General features: G+C 40.8%; 2 protein-coding genes across 2 annotated transcripts; one reads left to right on the forward strand and one right to left on the reverse strand.

Annotated features, from left to right (window-relative positions):
• Nucleotides 1-2099: 2099 nt before the first annotated feature.
• Nucleotides 2100-7291, reverse strand: naa10 (N-alpha-acetyltransferase 10, NatA catalytic subuni). The gene is made up of 8 exons (XM_079520067.1): nt 7051-7291; nt 6608-6706; nt 6432-6490; nt 6295-6340; nt 5078-5193; nt 3852-3896; nt 3678-3762; nt 2100-2662 (listed from the first exon to the last, which is right to left on the reverse strand). Exons 1-8 carry the CDS (start codon nt 7069-7071, stop codon nt 2480-2482), a joined length of 654 nt encoding a protein of 217 aa, XP_079376193.1. The 5' UTR covers nt 7072-7291; the 3' UTR covers nt 2100-2479.
• Nucleotides 7292-8722: 1431 nt separating this feature from the next.
• On the forward strand, nt 8723-19984 carry LOC306939646 (ceramide kinase). The gene is made up of 13 exons (XM_079524287.1): nt 8723-9106; nt 9910-10005; nt 10520-10657; nt 12062-12190; nt 12976-13039; nt 13154-13299; nt 13407-13481; nt 13856-14008; nt 14795-14900; nt 15663-15766; nt 16670-16869; nt 18254-18561; nt 19225-19984. The coding sequence occupies exons 1-13, from the start codon at nt 8968-8970 to the stop codon at nt 19307-19309; spliced, it is 1743 nt and encodes a 580-aa protein (XP_079380413.1). The 5' UTR covers nt 8723-8967; the 3' UTR covers nt 19310-19984.
• The last annotated feature ends 141 nt before the right edge of the window (nt 19985-20125 follow it).

Here is a 20125-nt window from a genome sequence, read left to right on the forward strand (position 1 = left end):
CCTGCCCAAAAGGTAGATCGTGATCTACCAGTAGATCGTGATCTACCAGTAGATTACAAAGGCTGTGCAGATTGACCACATGACATTCCCCTAAAAATATATAATTTAAAATATAAAAATAAATATATATATTTTCGGCATCTGCCACTTGAATTAAGTAGACTTCATTGATTGACATCAAAACGGGTTAGGGTTCTCAGCTCAAACGCACAAAGAAATACTTTGTTTTCAGTGTTGCACACAATGTCAGTAGCCTAGCATTACAAAGTTTTATAATGTATATAGCCTACAAGAAACCCCTTCCAATTCCATTCTCCCCCCGTCTATTTCCCATTCCAAATGTGTTTGTCTTAACGCCATCGTCGCTATTGCAAAGCCCCCTCTGGTACATTTTGAAACTATTGTCAGCAATGGGATAATACCTCTTGATGAGCTGGCCATTTTGAAAGTCAAAAACTTTGCTGTTTTTGATCAATATCACAAAGAATATGGAACAAGGGGGAAATCTACTGTAAATTGTCCATCCCTCATGTACAATTACGTTGCTCAACTTCAATATGACTACTTTAGTTCAAAGTAGGGGTGGGTAAATTGTACATACAACTAAGATGTAAGCAGCAATGTGGATCCAGTAAGACAAGAGTGGCTTTTATGGGAAGTAGTTTGCTGGTCAAAAAAAGTCCAGTTGCTAAAATATAGTCTCATTACTGTAATGTCATACATAGCACATTTTCAGGTGTGTACTACTGACAGCAATCATCACCAAGAGCAATAACTTTCAGAGGAAAGCATGGGTTTCTGTGCCAGGCCAGAAAAAACAACTGCAGCATTGGATGTGTGGTATGTACAGCACAGTCCAAACTAATGTCAGACACATACATTACACAACTTAGATTTACAGTCCCTAGTATACCTATTCTTGGCATGATGTCGTAAGCGAACATTTGGCTGAAATAGGTTAACATTTGACAAAACATACAACATAAAAACAGGCTAAACAGCACATGCATTGTGAGCTTGTAGATCTGCCATTTTCGTCAAAGAAAACCAACCAAGCTATTTTCGTGCTCGGACAGACCCAGGGAGTCAGGGACCCAGGGACATGTGGCCAGGCACAACGGTTGAGAAATGAGTTACCTGAAAACCAACCAAGCTATTTTCATGCTCGGACAGACCCAGGGACTCACATAGTTCTGTAATGGAGTGGTTGCACCACTCAAAAAGTGGGACCAAGTATAGACCCATGGGGGACACACCCAGTTAACAGACCCAATTGTTTTTGTCCAACAAAAAAGCTCATTAAGTCGAGTTAGCCCCTTTGTGCATGTCATTTCTATAATTCCATGATTATGGAACTATTCATTGTACTTATGAACTGCCACTTCATGGTTGGGTTGTCTTGGTAAGGTCCTGCAATCGGTGCAAGCTCAGTGTGTGCAGGAATTCACTTTTTTCTTTCAAATCTTGATCTTTGGGGAATTAGATTCCCTTCACCACTGAAGACATAAAGCAAGTGGTGTGCATGAACGCTGTGTAAATATAACCTTGCGTGACCAGGCTTTCCACCTCGGAGGAAAGCCTGGTCCGTTACAAAATTGCTGTGTGAACCGGGTCTGGAGTGGATGATACGGTTACGTCAAGTTGTAGTCATTGTTTTGTAGTTATCAGGCAGGAACCATCATCTGGAACTTCCTTTCCCTCAAACCGCTCTCGTAGCGTGCAGCTTTTGAGAAAAATCGATTTGAGGGAAGAGGAAGTTCCATATCGATGGTTCCTGCCTGATGACTAAGTCAAAGTCGTAAGATTTGTCACACACTATACAGTAGTGAAATTTGTTCTCCGCATTTGACCCATCTCTTGCAGCCGTGCCACGCTCGGGAATCATTTGATTAGTTGATTTGACCTCTCAATCCAACCCTTTGATGCCGAGTACCAAGCAGGCACACTCTCTAACCACAAGGCCACTGTCTGGTCAAACAATGACTACAACATGAAGTAGCGATATCATCCGCTGCTGACCGGATCATAAACCCGAAAAGGAATGCTGCCCAGGCTAGTGAAAATACGTACTCAATGATACAAGTGCAGTACTATATATATGTATTCATTTTACAGGTTTATTGGTAGTATTTGTTAAATACTCAAGATACCTGACAGAGGCAAATTGAAAAGCATTGTAAACGTTTTCAATTTTGTACATATTAAAGAAGCCGGGGCCCTCTCCGGAAGCAGTAACAACACCCAAGTATAATAAAATCTTTTGAAACCAGTTGTGAATTTGAACATGATTTTCATTTACAAAACATTCTCCCCATTTCCCAAGTCTCCGTTGTTGGTCAATACAGTGAAAAGAGAGTTCTGAAAAAAGAAACTGTGGTTAAGGTATCAACAGCCAAGATGGCCCTCCAAGTAGCATCAGATGAGGTTGGGGATAAAAAATAAAAAAAAGAGTAAAGGATGAATTTAAAAATAGCTAGAGTCATTGTGAATCAGAGGAAGAATCTTTGACGTCCGTGCTTTCTGTTGCCTCGCTAACTTCACTCAGCTCTTTACTCTCTCCTCCGCTGTCTCTTTCCCCCTCTCTCTCCTGGTCACCAGACCCCGACAGGCTGTGGGCAGATGGGGCATCTGGTCCCAACACACGGACTCCTGGTTTTCGTAACTGCAGGCCACAGAGAGCACATTTGGCATTGGTTTTATAAGAGTTAGGCATGCTTGCATTGATTTCTTTACATGGAGTTGGAGCAAAGCAAAAATGTCTTTCTTGTACCGTACCAAAGTCTTGACGTCACTCGTTCATCCCCTGGGTCACGGAGGTTTCTCTCTATGGAGAATAACATTTGGTCATCTTAAAATCGTCTCATATAAGCATTGTGGTCCAAAAATGTACAAATTGTCTCTGTCGGGTTACGATAGTCACTCATATTTGATAGTCTGTAACTAATTCGGTGGCAGTAACATTAGCGTTTTATCACCATCAGATGATGCTTCATATTCATACGAGTCAAACCACCGTTTGATTATCATTTGTTTATTTTTGGAACGCAGTTCTTAATTGCTGTGATATATTTAAAAAAAAAAGGTTTGTGAATTCAGAAAAACACGACCCAGGTAGGATGTGTAAATTATGTCAGACTTCGGTGCTCTATTGTGCTACATGATAAATCAAGATTGTTTGAGAAGTCATGAAGACTTTCAATGAAGAACACTAGTTCAAAACTCATGGCAAGCAATCAGCATGTAGCTCTACCTTTACAGCCATTTGTGTTCCTGGCTTCTCAATGCCATTCTAATAATCTTGTGAACTTTTATTCACTTCAAGGAGCAGTTATCAGTTGTTACCGTGTAGATAAACAATGAACATGAACCATGAAGGAAAAAGAAAAAGAAATCTGACTTGAGTAAAGAGAAGAGTACAACTACAAATAGATATTATAATATTAAAAATCACACCTGTGTTAAGTGAGGGGCACTAATATATTAAAGTCTAACTGATGTTGATTAGGTGATGTAATGGTGATGTAAAACAAACGGTGCAAACAAACATTAAACGCCATTAACAATAAAGAGACAATATGACGTAATGAGGCACATTATGACGTAAGGAACTAGTCAACACACCATCAGTGCTAGAGAGTCGCCATCATGGCAAATACAAATTGGGATTAGAAAGTCACCTCATCTGGTATTGGGGTCAAGTCTCTCTTCATGGCGTAGGCGTCCTCCCCATCTGCATAGTATTTAGGCTCTACTTCACTAATTCTGTGAAAGGCCATAGGAAAATGTATCAATATAACAAATGAGCTACATGCAAACTAATATTGATCGACAGACATGACAAAAGGACTTACTGGAATTTCAGTGTGTTGGAGTACAGGTGCAAGGCAGCTCGGTTGCTAATATGACGAGAAAAGAAGTAAACATAAGTTCATGGCAACAAAAATACAGGTGCCCAATTATTACATCCAGGGGTTGCTAGGTGATTGGGACCCTGGTTATTTATCTGAAAGAATAAAGAAATTAGTCTAGGGCTGCAAATGTCGATAATCGAGAAGCACAATTTTTGAAAACATATGGAACTAGAAAAAGTGCCCTTCTGGGCACAGGTCTCCACCAGGAGGATAGGACTGTGTGAGATGTTTGGCAAAATGTTTAGGATTAATATAAACATGTTTTTGAGGCATTTTGTTCCAAAAATGTGTTTTGCAAAAATCAACCTGTTGGTGGCGCTATAACAGGCCAATGTGAAAAGGGTGGGATATATTCCTCAGCCTAGTAAGAAAATGTGTGAAAGATTTCACGTAAATTGCATGCTGCGTTCATGATTTGAGGCTTTTGTTCAAAACGGGGCAATCTTGCAAACTGTGAAAGCTAATTATAGCCAATTAGGATGGAATATGAAATATCGGACAGATCCAACTTGAGCACATGACCATAGAGATAGTGTGTAACGATTTGTGAGATTTTTGGCCAGAATCTGGAGGAGTAATATCAAAAAATGTGTTGTACAAAAGTTGGCCTCCTGGTGGCGCTATAAAAGGCAGATGCGGAAAATGCAGGTCAACGGTTTGTCCTTGGCCTCTAGGGAGTGTGCATGCAACGTTTCACGCAGATCGGTGCAGTTTTAGGTAAAACATGTGAAAAGCTGCCTCATGGTGGCGCTATAACAGGCCGTTCTGGAAAATGTGGGACAGAGGTTCATCGTTGGCATCCAGGGAGTGTGTGTGCAAAGTTTGGCATCGACCGGGTTAACGGTGCCGGAGATTAGCTGGTAACGGACGGACGGAAGGACACACGGACACACACACGGACGGACAAACACACACACACACACACGGACGGAGTGCAAAACATACTCTCTCCCCATGCCTTCGGCCTGGTGGAGACAACTATGTTTAACCACTGAATACAACACATTGTTGTAAGCTTACAAGTACATCTGCCAATTTCACAAGAATGGGGGATTGATTATAAAACGATCATCAATTTCGTTTTACAATAGATTAAACCAATTAAGTTTGATTAACTGTAAATACAGAAATACAAATGTTATGGACAGCTAAAAATGGGCATTTACCTTTTGCGCACATGAAGAGAGACATATTTAGCATTGAAGTTTTCAATCATGGCCCTGCTGGCCTGGTCCATGAGCTTTTGAGCAAGACCCAGCCGTCTGTGGGAGCGTTTCACAGCCTGGAAGACACAGACGGCAACTTATATTTACATTTCATATTTTGGTTGACTCTTATCTACAGTATCCAACGATCGACCGTCGCTTCTTCAAATCAGTCACATTCGACTCAACATCCCTGCCGAGTGCCAAGCCGACGCCTTGGCTTCTTGAAGCCTTCAATGATCACTGAAACTGAGCCTCGTAGTCTATCATTCTGATAGATTAGTCCTCATGATATACTCTTTTCCTCTATTTTTACAGTTTCTGTAAAAAATTAAAAGAAAGAAATCTGCCTGTTTGCCATTGGACAATAAAAAAACGTGGATTCCAGTGATACTTAACCTTTCTGGCTGGAGACCACCAATTTCTTTTATTATGGTAATAAGTAGTTAGTACAGCACTAAAAGTCAAACAGAAAAGCAATTTTCCATTCATGTTTGCCAAAAACACTTTTTTGTGCGACAATTAATCGTAAAGAAACATTTGCCACTAGATTTTTTTTTTAAATAATGGGATGAATCTAGCCCCTTTCGGTTACCTTTTCTGTATTTTTGACAGCGGTACCCTAGGGTCCCTTGTCCAATTTTTTCCCTGGAAATAAAAACGTCTGGGTTTCCTAAGCTACTCTCCAATAGACTCAGCTGCACCACTGTCTGGTCACGGACACATGTAGCGTCGCTTGAGTGTTGATTAGAACTTAGAAGTTTCAAAGATGCATAAAGCAGCAGTAGGAGACCGCGGAAACGTGTGCAAAGCGACGTTGCCGTTAAGTATTTTTAATCTTTATTTGACATTTTGGCTTCTCTGGAATTCCCTCTTCCTCACTTCCTGTGTCCCGCAACACGACTGGCTAGCTGCACGTTGCTGTATCATCTGGGCTCAGACATTTTAGAAACACGGATTTAAAGAGGAAACATGTCCTCTTCTTATATTGAAATAAGATCAGGCCATAACAGGAGTTATTAAAATAGACCCACGACACGACAGCAATAAAAACATCCAGCATGCCATGTATGCGGTCGGCAAATCAGAGGCAGTAACTAGGACGTGTAAAATGACATAATCGTGACACAACAGAGGTGTGCACTGCAGTCTCTCTGTGTTGTGGAGCATAGACTCACCAGGGATGTAATGTGACCATGAGGGACGTCATCTGGGTCCTCCTCCCTGGAAAGAAACAATTTGGTGACCCATTAAAAACACCACAAATCAGATCCTACTTCATTCAATTGTGCAAAATATGGTTATAGATACTCACATCTTGGCCAACACATATCCAACTATTTTACCATTTTCGTCTTCTGCAATGTAGGAGAGCTGAAATGTTGGCAATGGACACTTGTTAAATGTGTGTGTACACTATGTATATATATATATCTATTATACGGACGACACATAACATGTTTGTAAAAGTATATTAACAGTATAATTCACCTGAGGCCAAGACAATCCATGATAGAAGTAATATTTCATTTGGTAGTTCTCTGGTAGACACAGCAGGTTACAATGCTGCATGTTCATTAGGTCCTCTGGCTGTATGAGAAAAAACGAAATGAAACAGGTGGCTGTATTAATCTAAATATTTATAGCATAAGCAGGAGTTTTGATGACACAACATCATTTGATGAATTGAACATGGTGGACCCTCTTGTAAACAAGTGTAACGCTTAATTGGGTCGTCCACTCACAGTTAACAGCCTTTGTATTGAGTTTGTGCTTGAAATGTACTGTAATTCTGCAAACTGTTAATAAATATCTCAATCAATCAAGCATCGCTAATAACGACTGCTAATCTTAGCTTTGGTAGCGAGCTAGGTAGCTAAGATTAGCCGGTTGGAACTGCATGGCTGCTAGAAACGCTCGTCGGCAAAACTTACCCTCGCGTTTCGTATGTTCATTTTGTCAGATGGTTTGTATATCAGGACTATGGAAACACAATGAACTCAACTGTAGCACAGACCAGAGGTCTATTAATTCATAATATTGACAGAAAATATTAGATTGTACAAAGCTAGTCTAGCTAGCTGAGTGTGTGTGTGTGCTAGCAGACAGAGAGACAGGGGAAGGACCAGGATGAAGCTTCCGTCAAACTGACTACAATCAGTAAAAACAGCGGCTGCACTTTGACTCCAAAATAAAAGCTCAGCTGCCGTGTACGATTGATCGATTGATTGGAAATTTGTATCCAGTTTGTGAAATGAAATGGGTACAGTAAACACTAGTTCAAACGAAAGTACAGGTCGATATAAAATCTGCTAAAAGGATTAAACGAGAAAAAGCACTAAAGACTTGTTTACATCAGGGTCCCATTCATCCAGTTGTGCTTGAAATGTACTGTAATTCATCAAGTAATTCATCAATCAATCCATCAATCAATTCAATTCATCATACCGCGTCCGCGAATGAAAGTTTTTCCAAAGTAAATTATACCAGTGTCCTCCGGCCCCAAAACCGGAGAATATCTTTTGGAACATTGCAGTTAACTTCACTAATATGGAACATGTGTTTGTCACGCCGAAGTTCTCGATCGGAGATCAATTTCCACATTATTGACAGAATTCTTCTGACAGCAGAAACCATTCAATGACTTCATTTATGTGTAAGATGTTAAAATTGGTTATCAGTTAAATTGGACCAAAAAGACACACGCACACTGTAAAACAATAATAAACTCCAAGATCTACTAGCATTGAGGCATTTGCATCAGCTTTTTTATTATTTTTTTTTACAAAAAACTAAAATGATATGCCCAGTTTTAATTATTTTTGTATTATAATTAAATAATTAAATGTATGGTTTACTTCTTAAAATTGCATTTATAATTTATGAATGCGTTTCATACTGTGTGGTATGAAAATATTGAAAATATTACACATTCAGATTCACAGAATCAGCTTTAAAGTCACATCACAGGTTTACAAGGTAAAATTAAAAAGCTGGTGAAATTCGTTTTCGTGCATGCTTTGTTTCCATCTTTGTATCATTATTCCATAAAAAAAGAAAGGGAAGAAAAAGGGGGGAAGGGGGAATTTTTGTGGGGAACAATAACTTATTTTAATCAATCAATCAATCAATCAGACCAATCAAGCACAGTGGTTCTCCAGTGAGTCAGTGCCATCGGATTCTATAGGTGATACCTATAGGCTATATATATCACACACACACACACACACACACACACACACACACGTGACAGTTGTTAGTCATAATAAGACAGTTATTAGACAATTATCATAGTAGGCCTATAATGTCTAAAATCGTCATCGATATAAGCTATCTACATGCACGCGAAGCCGCGCACATGTGCGCGTGCAACGCCTGTCTGTCTGGTTATGCAGGAATTCATCCTACCCTTGGATAACCTATATTCTTGTTGTGCGAGTCTGTAAGTGTATTCATTTTGTAGCCAATATAGCCTACTGTAGTTTCGCTCCTCTTGTCCAATCAGAACACTAGGCTGCGGCGTGCAGGTATCAGGTGGGAGGTACTGTCAGGATATTTTTTGGAACACCTCCTAGACCTATGTTATGACATAGGATAGGTGCAACAGAGTGGTTTGGAACTTTCTCTGGACTATAGATTATTATAGCGCTAAAGGTTAATGTGCATGCATCTAATTTAAGCGTTATCAGATGAAGATGGATAGGAGGTTGGTACGGATAGGGATGCTGATTGATGACGAGATCAAAATGGATTTCTCCTCCCGGGATATATAGCCTAAAACTATGTGATCATAACAAATTGTTGAGCGCAGACTATAGTGTGACAGAAAAAGCGACCCTGCGAGTACGTTTATGGACATTTTCAGATGTGGGATGGATCAGAGGCTGGAGTCGAGTTTATGGGTCGGGAAAAAAAGGTATCGGGCGGTACTGACCGGGTGGTACTTCAACTGGACTGAAGTTGACAAGAAGAATCGCGACAAGATAACCAGTAAGTGTGTCGCCTTTTCATCTCCAATATGGTTGGTCGTTAATTAGGCTATTATGGCAGTTGTAGAATATTGTTTCCAGCCGTTAACATTGCCCAGAGTTACATGGGGAACAAAAGAATATGGACGCACATGTAATGAGCCTGTTCAACACGCAATGTTGTTGCTATGCACTTAAAGCCACCCATCCTGTCTGACAGCATGCAGGCAGAAGGGTACAGATAGTGAGAATGTGAGATATGCTAAAAACTCTTTGTACATTGGACTGACTAGCCCACTTAATCTGTATCTGTCAGAAATGTGCATGCATGAGAAAGAGACACGCAACCAGTCATATCAAACAGGAGTAGGCACACACACACACACACACACACACACACACACACACACACACACACACACACACACACACACACACACACACACACACACACACACACAACACAACACAACACAACACACACACAGTGTAAGTTGAAGTTCACATCATGCAGCCCAAGAACATTATCCAGCAGGACACAGTCTTCTTCTCTTATATATTACAGGCAGCCCAATCCTATAGGCCTATATTTTCTCTCAGTTAATATTGATTGATAACAAAATGCAACAACAAAATAGATATTTTCCTTCCTAAGGTATAGGGTCAGATTAGCTCCAGTGCTGGAATTAGGTAACTAATTAGCCTACATTAATTATTTGATTTTATTATTATTTAACTACTTTTACTTGAGTTTCCTTTTTGATATAATTTAAATGATGTATCCTTTTAAATAGATAATCATAGTATATACGTTTTTGATTGAAGTTTCAGTGCCAGTAGCTGAATTGATCGGAGTGGAAGAGGACCAGGTGGAGATATTTCCCCTCAAGTCTGTTACAGACACAGACAAAGACTTCACAGGTGGGTACTTTAAACCATAATATGCCCTATTCTATACACTGCCTACCCCTCTAAAATAGCTGATCTACAAGCTCACAACATGTCGATGCGATGGTTGTGGAAAAAGGAAATATATAAAATCAATTAGTCTGATATAGATACTTTATCTTACACAGAGAAGATTGTGTTCACATCTTATGCCTGCATGTATACTTAGGCCAGAATCAAGGAGAGGATAAAAACATCTGAACACTGTTTTATAGCTCCAAAGAACTTACTTTTTATTAATTAAGTTCGACCTTTAGGCATCAGGCAAAAGGACTGACAGATGCTTTATCGTACACAACAGTATCATACTAAAATATCAAGATGCGTTGTGAGCTTTGGAGATCCGTTATTTTCAACTTTTTTGTTGTTGGTGAAAAATTGGATTATCGATTGTTTTATTTTAAATGATTATGATTCATAATCGATTAGGCTAGATATTGTTGCACCCCTGGTTTACTTTGAGTTCTTCCATATCTTCCGTATTCAGTGTTTTATGTGAAGCGCAGCAGCAGTGGTGGTTCCTATGGGTTGCTATGGAGCCTGGGCCGAATCCAGTTCAGCTGCCCCAGTCGGGATCTCAGAGACCAGTGGACAACGCAACTACGAGCCGCCCTCAAAACCCACAGTAAGGATGCAACTCTCCATTAATTTCTTAGCAATTTTTCTATCAATCACTTTTTAGATTAATCAAATCATCAAGAATTGGGATGTTTCCCCTCACTTCATCATACATCATCATACATCATCTCATTCTGGCCAATCACAATTTGCGTCCTCACTTTTGTCTTCAATGTTTGTGTTTATACACTTTTGTCTTCAATGTTTGTGTTTACACACTTTTGTGTTTAGTGTTTACACATACCCTCAAAGCTGGACATAGGAGGGGCTAGAGCCCCTCAAAGATCACACTCTTGTGAAGTAAGGGGCGCTCTTATCATTATACATCATCATACATCACATTCCGTGCTCAGCCAATTAAATCATCACATTCCGTGGTACATGGAATGTGCACCCCTCAAGCACCCCTCAAGAATATTTTTATTGCATGGCTATCTTCTCTATTTTTGCATGTTTGAGGGGTTCTAGCCCCTCCTATACACATCTTTGTGTGTTTGTACCACAGAGTGTGATGATTTGATTGGCTGAGCATGGAATTTGATGATGTATGATGATGTATGATGATAAGAGCGCATGTTCACCTCACTTCACACAAGTGTGATTCTTCACTTGGTCAAAATAGGGCTTTGATTATGAATCGATTATTTAAATAAATGATTGATTATCGATATTTTTGAGGGGCGCTAGGTAGGTAGGTACAGCTTTGAGGGTTTGTGTAAACACAAACATTGTCCTAACACAAACATTAAATGCCATTGATAATGAATGGCCAGCTTTGAGCGTTTGTCCCAACACACACACTGAATGCCATTGACAATGAATGGCCAGTTTTGAGTGTTTGTGTAAACACAAACATTGTCCTAACACAAACATTAACTGCCATTGATAATGAATGGCTAGTTTTGAGTGTTTGTGTAAACACAAACATTGCATAAACACAAACATTGAAGACAAAGGTGAGGACGCAAATTCTGATTGGCCGGAATGAGATGATGTATATGATAGGAGCGCCCCTCACTTCACACAGGTGTGATTTTTATAGGCCTAATCGATTAAATGAATTATTATGAACTATTGATCGGTAACTGTTGCACCCCTATAGCTCACAGTAAGGTTGAGTCATTATACTGTATGAATGATGAGATCCCGACCCATTCCAGATTTTTGTGTCCCATGCTGATCCCAATTTTGGAAAGTCCTAGCTACAGATGTTTTGACAGATCTTGTAATCAATTTTAAAAAGTGAAACCAGACTTTAAATACATTCATGAAAAACATGGTCATGATTTTAATATGCATGCCTGATTATTTCCACTATTACTAACAGTCCCTTGATGGTGGTGTTGTAACTGACCTACAGTGTTTTGTTTGAAACTGTTGTGCGGTTGTTTATCTTATCTGTCATCGCCAGGCCCTCTACGGCCTCACAGACTGTTGGTGTTCATCAACCCATACGGAGGAAAGAAGAGAGGAAGAAAGATCTACCATTCTGTGGTTGCCCCCCTGTTTGAGCTGGCTGGTATCAGCTGTCATGTCGTTGGTAAGACAAGACAACGTACCTCTGAGACACCATTGAAGGTTTTCAATGGTTTTAATATCTATCTATTGAGCCTATAAATCTCTGTGTATCTGGCTCTGTCTGTCTGTGATGGTATAAGGGAAGTTGATCGGATCATCAGCTGATCATAAATATTTAAATGCAAATGCACAGCATCTCTGTCTGTTCCCAGTAGTGTGTGCATTGCAGAGGACTCCCTGATGTCATAGTACTGACATCTGGTCTCCCAAGTTTGTATAAGGCTTTACAACAGCGGTGTCAAACAAACTCGTGGAGAGGTCAAATGCAGCCCACGGCATGATTTAAACCTTACCTTCTTCCAACAATAGAGGCAGTTATTCCCACACCCCTCGCCGCTGACTCTACCTGGAAATGAAGGTCTATGGTGACCAAACTTGTTCTGTGAGAACAATAGCCAAGCCATGTTATATGGCAATGGTCAATTTACATGCTGGTTGACCATGGCCTCTCTCACAATGGAAGCTTGTTTTCCATTGTGGTCGATTTAAAGTTTAAATGGCGTTTAAAGTCCATTTAAAGTTGAAATGGTCCATTCAATGGTCCATTTAAAGTTTAAATGGACCACAATGGAAATATTTTTCAGCTTTTTTCTTTTGTAATTGTATCCATTGTAATGGCTTTTTAATGGTCTTTGTGTGCTCTTAAATGATGCCAATAAAAATATTCAATCCATCACATATTCAATTACAGTACTTAAAGCTTAACTAATTCATTAATTTTGTAATTCCTTCGCTTCTGTTGTATAGTGACTGAGCGGGCAAATCACGCCAGAGATCACCTACTGAAGAAAGACCTGACAGGCTTCGACGGGTAAGTGTGGGCGTAAACAACACAAGTGGAATGAGGAGCATTACAGCTGACCTGGCTGCACTCACCGGGAGGGGAATTTATGACAGAAACTCTCTCGTTGTTTGCTCACAACAGTGTGGTCTGTGTTGGCGGGGACGGAATGTTCAGCGAAATAGTGCACGGCCTGATTGGACGCACGCAACAGGAGGCGGGCCTTTCGGAGAACGATCCCACCGTGACTTTGCAGCGCTGTGACCTTCACATCGGGATTGTACCTGCCGGTAACAGATGCTGTGAAGCACACGGCAGTATGTCACTCCATAAATACATACCTTTTAAAACGTAGCTTTGAGTGCCACTTTAATGGCGTTGTGTTGTACCTATACAGGTTCTACAGACTGTGTGTGCTTCGCCACAGTGGGAGTGAATGATCCCACTACGTCAGCTTTGCACATCATCATTGGTAAGAGATGCTTATATTCTGGGTATTGTACTTCATTATCATATGATATACAGTGCTACTTCAGAATAAAAAAAAACAATTTGGCCCAAAGCAGGGATGTCAAGTCTATTCAGTCTGTAAATGTCTCGATGAATTGAACACACAAGACCTTAATGGAAATACAAATGTTGTTTGTTGATAAAACTATCGTGTGTCTGTGTGTGTGTGTGTGTGTGTGTGTGTGTGTTTGTGTGTTTGTGGGGGGGGGGGGGGGGGGCGGAATCAGTTAGTTCCTGGATTATAGGAAATCACTTGAATCTGGCTTCTTCCATGCAGAGAGGAGAGGTCTAGACTCACATATTTGGTCTTCTGTGTTCTTTAAAAACACCCTGCAGGAGACTCTCAACCTCTGGACGTGTGCTCCGTCCACCACCCCTCTGCTCTGGTACGCTACTCTGTGTCTCTGCTGGGATATGGCTTCTACGGAGACGTGCTGGCAGAGAGCGAGAGGCACCGCTGGATGGGGCCTCTCAGATATGACCTTTCAGGTATGGCACGCCCGAGAAGACCGCTCTACAAGCTCACTTTGTGACCTTGTAGAATAGATCGTCGTTTTTCACTATTCTCTATTCTATTTAGCTTAAACTAGTCGTTGCCAGGTTTAAAGTGGAGAATGTCCCCGCATTAACCCCTTTCAACCCGGCGTCCATAATGGAGATGATGGAATTTGTTTTGTAAAGGTTATATTTTTGGGATACATTTTTAGACTGTACAATACATAGCAGAGTTAGTTTAGAAGATCAGGGGCGGAGGATGGAGCTGACATGATGATGCTCAAAATATGAACCTGACTATGAGACTGACGAAAAGACTGAAGAAAAGAAAAGCAAGGCATAACACATTAAAATAATAGCAGTAATGCAATACAGTGAGGACATGAAAGGAATTTCTTCAACAAGCAATCAGGGCTGCCCATAGCATAGGCTATGGGCAGCCCTGATTGCAATCTCATTGTTTTCTTTAGTGGACAGTTCACTGTGCTACAGTGTAGTTACAGGGAGATTTGTGTTGTTACATTTAGTTAAAAAATGTTTCAAAATGTGTCATAATTTTTAAAGATTTCTTTTCTCGAAAACAGCTGAACTTATTAGTGGTTAAAGTAAACTGTTCTTCCTCCTTTTGCTGGGGACCCCCTGGAACCCCCTCAAGAACCCCTAGCGGTTCCCAGACCCCACTTGGAGAACCGCTGTGTTACTGTGCATGGCTCTGTTTCAAGCCTTTGAAATTGCATACGGTATACAGAAAGTGTTTCTGCCTCCCTGTTCTCTCCTTAGGTTTGATGGTGTACCTGAGTAACAGGACCTATGCAGGCATAGTTCACTACATTCCAGCAGACCAGCCGCTCACCAGCCCCAGGGACAACACACGCTGCCTATCTGGGTAACAAGAAATACTAGTGCTAATGAGATAAATAATATTGTATATTGTTTAGATTTATGTGATAGTCTAATAGCTGGTTTCTATGCTTTTGTACAGCGCTTTATAATTCCCACTGTCATGTCACTGTAGCTCAAACCTCATAGTCAACGTGTCTGTGTCACTATGACAACTAGTCAGTCCCTTGATACTAAGCACAATGAAAATTACCTATTTGTCAGTGTGATGGCCAACACCATATTTACAATGGACACTAGACAGTGTTGTGAAATGTAGGACCTAGGAGTTAAGAAACAAAGATTAACCTAGTTTTCCAGACACAGTCAAGTTCCCTCATGGGAATGGGGGAAAGTGTTCTTGGCAGTTGCATCACAATTGCATGAGTGCCCCAGACATCATGGTCTCAGTTCACAGTTTGCTCATCGTCGTTGTTGCTACATGCAACAGAGACTCAGGTGTTGGGTTCACCTTAAGGAGGGCAGGAACCATGCCAACGCTAGGGGAACTTGATCTTGAAGAAAGATGAGCTAGACTAGTGTGAGAGTATGCACGTGTCTTTGTCAGGCTGTTACTGGGTACAACGTAAAGTATTGCATATACAGTTGGAATGGAATCCAAGGTCATTTGGTTTGTTATGTCATGCTTGCGCAGATAATCTGTAGTATCACAGGAGCGGTGTTACACCGCCAAACCCAATGCAATAGCATTGCAATAAATGGTTATTCCTGACGAAAGTGTCTAACTGAAAGATATTTATGTGTTTAGGTGCAGTGTGTGTTCAAGGAGTACAGAGAAGCTGTTAACCCCGTCTTCAGATTGTGGCTCACTGTACAGCTCCCATTACAGCCAAGTCAGTAATGATACAGAAGGTAAGAACTAAGAATAACATAACTCCCAAATAGTACTATATAGTGACTACATTTTGGGACACCAGACAGAATATTGATTGAACACAAGATACACGGATTTACATGGCATGGGACAATTGTGACCAAATGGCAAACGTTTGTCATTTGACGCCGTCCTTTCCTCCATGGTGATGTCTCTGCTGAAAAGCTGCTTAAAGGACAACTTTAGTTTTTTTCAACCAAGGTTCATGTTTTAGGTTGTTATTAGACAAAGTAAAAGGTGAGAGGGGGGCGGGGGCATTCGAAGATGGGGCTAAATACGTATTTTTTACAAAATTTGACGGCGAATTCTTTATTAATAATTACTATAGTCCTACTAGACCCCAGGAAATTACATCTGGCCACAAAAGATCACAGCATCTACTGAATGTGAATGTAGAGGTACTAGGGGGCTCCCATACTGTGTATAATAGGCTCAATGTGTCAGTTTGTCACATTCAGTAGATCCCGTGATCTTTTGTGGCCAGATATAATTTCTTGGGGTCTAGTAGGACTATAGTAAATAATACATATTTAGGACCATGTTCGAATGCCCCCGCCCCCATGTCAAAAATAGCTAAAATTGCTAAAACGAAAGAAAGCAGCAAATGAAAAACAATTAACACTCATATTTTACTTTCTCTAATAACAACCTTAAACATGAACCTTGGTTGAAAAAAAACTAAAGTTGTCCTTTAAATGACGGAGGCACGCCATCTGAAGTGGCCTTGAGCCACGAGAGGCACCGCCGAGCGAGCCGTCAGCCTAATGCGCGCAGCCACGCACACACATGCACGTCCACAATTTAAAGCTAGACATTTACAAGGACCAGTGCTATTTTACAATGAAATGCATCATTCCATCTATCTCTCCATCTCTCTCCAGCTGCTGGATGGGTGAAAGTGGAGGGCAGGTTCAGGTGTGTGGCTCTCACATGTATGTCCAGCTCCTGTCCCAAAAGTCCTCTGGGTCTGTCCCCCTCCGCTCACCTGGCCGATGGGACAGCTGATCTCATCCTGGTGCATGAGACTCACCCACTGAGTTTCCTCACCTTCCTCCACAGACACACCACTGCAGAGGACCAGGTACTGTAGATGGCCGTCTGTCACAACATGGTGACACATTAAAAAGTGCTTGTGATCCGCTCTCTGCTTCAGTGGTTAATGCAGTAGCAGCAGGGTGTGCTTGGCTCATGGGATATGGTTTACTTCAGAAGAAGGTTCCAAGTGTATACAGTAGCCTACACTATACAGCCACGTGACTGTTAAAAAATGGTATCCTTGTTATTGTTATTTTCCTCCGCTTACTCGCTTAGTAATATGTTTAAAATCAGCGGGTCCTCTCGTCTGATCTGAGGTCGTGATAGTCAGATAAGGTAATTTGATCACACGACAATTATTTTTTGTTTTATACATCTGTCTGACCGAAAAAGGGTTAGGGTTAGGGTTAGGCGACTCTACCACTGATTGTTGGTTATCATGACATTAGATTACGGTAAGAAAAGGGCTTGTCCAGAATTCTCTGGTTTTGCTCCATAGACCTGCTGTTGTACTTTAGTGTTAGATACACTTGGTAAAATCTGCATCTGTTAAATGTCTAGGTTTTACATTGTTAAATACCCACCCTCACCACACACACCAATGTGTTGTTGACTTTCCAAATGTAATGTTGTTGATGAACATCAGAATCAAAATAACCAAGTATGTTCACATAATAAGAATTTGGACATGGTGCATTGCTCTCATAGAAGAAAAGCAAATCGACTGTATACAGCAGATGAGAGTAGATAATAGTAGTAGATCCCGTAACACCGGACGGATAGCTTCCACTCGATTGGCTAGTTCCACCACATACTTCAGACAGGTATACCATAGCCTCAGTGAGTCTGGTTAAGTATTCACAAAAATGATATAACATAGTTGTCATTGACACACTGGAATAATATTAGAGCACGCACGCACGCACGCACGCACACAATCTTATAGTTAAAGCTAAAAATAGGAATATAAGGAGTATATATCGGTAGATTTGGGACAATGCTCCACACGTCCCAGACTCTTCTCCCTTTTGCCTCCAAAACCATGGAATGAACTTCCCATTGCAATCAAAACTAGACTCACTCCCAATCCTCCACCATAGTTGGAAAACTCACCTCTTCAGGTGCTAGCCCGTAGCAGATTTCCACTGTTAGACGGATGTTAGGTTCTTAGCTTGCTTATAATTCGATAACTATTTCTATGTATTTGATGTATTACCATGTGTTGTTCTTGCTTACTGTAAATCCCTCTGGATTAAGAGCATATGCAAAATGCCTAAATTGTAATCTTTTAATACGGTAGTATACAGTATTCTTTCTCATTGTCATGTCAAAGCCTGCATATTGTGGAAATACAGACCTCTCACTGGCTGTGAGCGTCTATCAGGACAATGACCATAATTGTACCGTATTCGTCTTCTAACATGTTTCAGTTTGACCTGCCCTTTGTGGAGGTTCACCGAGTGAAGGCCGTGCGTTTCTCTCTCCCTCCGGGCGAGGACGAGGATGAGGACGAGGAGTGGGCAATGGGTGGAGGGACAGGTGAACAAAACTTAGAGACCATGAGCAGCAATGGATCCCAGCAGCATCTGGCAGGGGGACCGGCGGAACGAGGGGTGGGAAGCGACAAGAAGCAGCAGAAGAATGAACTGCTTTGTGGACTGTGCTGCAGCAAGTCACCCTCAGTCTCCGTGTGGAACTGTGATGGAGAGGTCCTGCCTTTCACTGAGATTTCCTGCAGGTGAGGAATTGATCAAAGTACAGGGATAGTAGTTTGTGCTGATATGATAATATACTAATGTCACTGGGGCCAAAGACAGGCTTGAGAGACCTAACCTCCCCCATAACTGAAAGATCACCTGGTCAATCCCCTTAAATAATGACTACTGTTGATGCTGTGTTCTTGAAAGACATTAAACCACTTTCGTACGGTTTTGTAGTTCACTGTGGAAAGAAGTGAGTTCAATTGAATTGATGAAGGCACCCACTTCTATTAAACAAACCCCCTCCCCTCCCACCCTCCTCAAAAGGTCATCCGCTTCATTCAATTACATTTTTATAAAAGTGTCAAATCACAATAAGTAGTGAAGTCAAGACACTTTCTGTAGAGCAGAGACCTGGCAGAAAACATTGGGAACACGACTGAGGACGAAGAAAATAGGATACATACATATTGTAGGTACCATGCTGCTGTATTGGTCATAGCATCATGTAGCATTCTGCTGCTGTATTGGCCATAGCATAATGTAGCATTCTGCTGCTGTATTGGCCATAGCATAATGTAGCATTCTGCTGCTGTATTGGCCATAGCATAATGTAGCATTCTGCTGCTCAGCTGTATTGGCCATAGCATCATGTAGCATTCTGCCAGTCTTCATCAGCTTTGTTGTATTTTCTCCCTTAGGATCCATGGTCAATTGCTGCGTCTCTATGCTCGAGGCATTGAGGACAGAGCAGCTATCCAGATCAGGAATCGCGAAGGGACATAGATGTTCTTCACAACTAATGTTTGTTCAGTTCAGTTGTGCAGTAAGGTCACAGTTGTGAATGATGATGGGTTAATGAGGGTTGAAGGCAAGGGAACTGCTGAATGTATCAACACTATAACCAACCAAGCCTTCGGTTTCTGTATACTGTTATCTCTCTTGCAAAACTCAGGTAGGTTTTAGCAACAATATAAGACCTATTAATTGTGTTTATTTATTCTGAATGTCTGTGTTTGATGTAAATGGCTGATCCATGAGTATACGTACTAATGATATACTTTATTGTGATAATGTTTTCTACACAAAAATTGTCACTTGAATTTGATCATGTACTGTATAGTATGGTTTTTGCATCGGTCAATATATTTATGTTATGAGTGTCCAAGTCAGTGACATATTTGCACATGCTAACGGAGACCAAAATGCTATTGAATGAAAACACTTTAAAGACCATTTTCAGTTTATTAAATGGCTGATCCATGATATACGTACTAATGATATACTTTATTGTGATACTTTGTGATAATGTTTTCTACACAAAAATTGTCACTTGAATTGATTATGTACTGTATAGTATGGTTTTTGCGTCGGTCAATATATTTGTTGTCCAAGTCAGTGACATATTTGCACATGCTAAACAGAGACCAAAAAGCTATTGAATAAAAACACTTTAAAGAACATATTCAGTTTATTTCTTTTTAACCAAAACAGCACATCATCCAATGACAGAAATCCTTGGCCACAGTAACACTCGTAAATCTATGTAACACAATGTTAGCCTTTGGGCTGCAAACCTTCCTTTGCCATTTCTGGCAGGTA

The sequence above is a fragment of the Electrona antarctica genome (assembly GCF_951216825.1).
Source record: "Electrona antarctica genome assembly, chromosome: 2".
Taxonomy (NCBI): domain Eukaryota; kingdom Metazoa; phylum Chordata; class Actinopteri; order Myctophiformes; family Myctophidae; genus Electrona; species Electrona antarctica.

What these genes read in the sequence shown, in the direction of transcription:
- naa10 (XM_079520067.1), bottom strand. Translation starts at nt 7,071, where the DNA reads ATGAACATACGAAACGCGAGG. An exon ending in ATGGTCACATTACATCCCTG is followed by an intron (nt 5,194 to 6,294) that starts GTGAGTCTATGC and finishes TGTGTCTTCCAG; the next exon opens with GCTGTGAAACGCTCCCACAG. An exon ending in TCCAACACACTGAAATTCCA is followed by an intron (nt 3,763 to 3,851) that starts GTAAGTCCTTTT and finishes GGCCTTTCACAG; the next exon opens with AATTAGTGAAGTAGAGCCTA.
- LOC306939646 (XM_079524287.1), top strand. Translation starts at nt 8,968, where the DNA reads ATGGACATTTTCAGATGTGGGATGGATCAGAGGCTGGAGTCGAGTTTA. An exon ending in GAATCGCGACAAGATAACCA is followed by an intron (nt 9,107 to 9,909) that starts GTAAGTGTGTCG and finishes TTTTGATTGAAG; the next exon opens with TTTCAGTGCCAGTAGCTGAA. An exon ending in AACACACGCTGCCTATCTGG is followed by an intron (nt 14,901 to 15,662) that starts GTAACAAGAAAT and finishes TTATGTGTTTAG; the next exon opens with GTGCAGTGTGTGTTCAAGGA.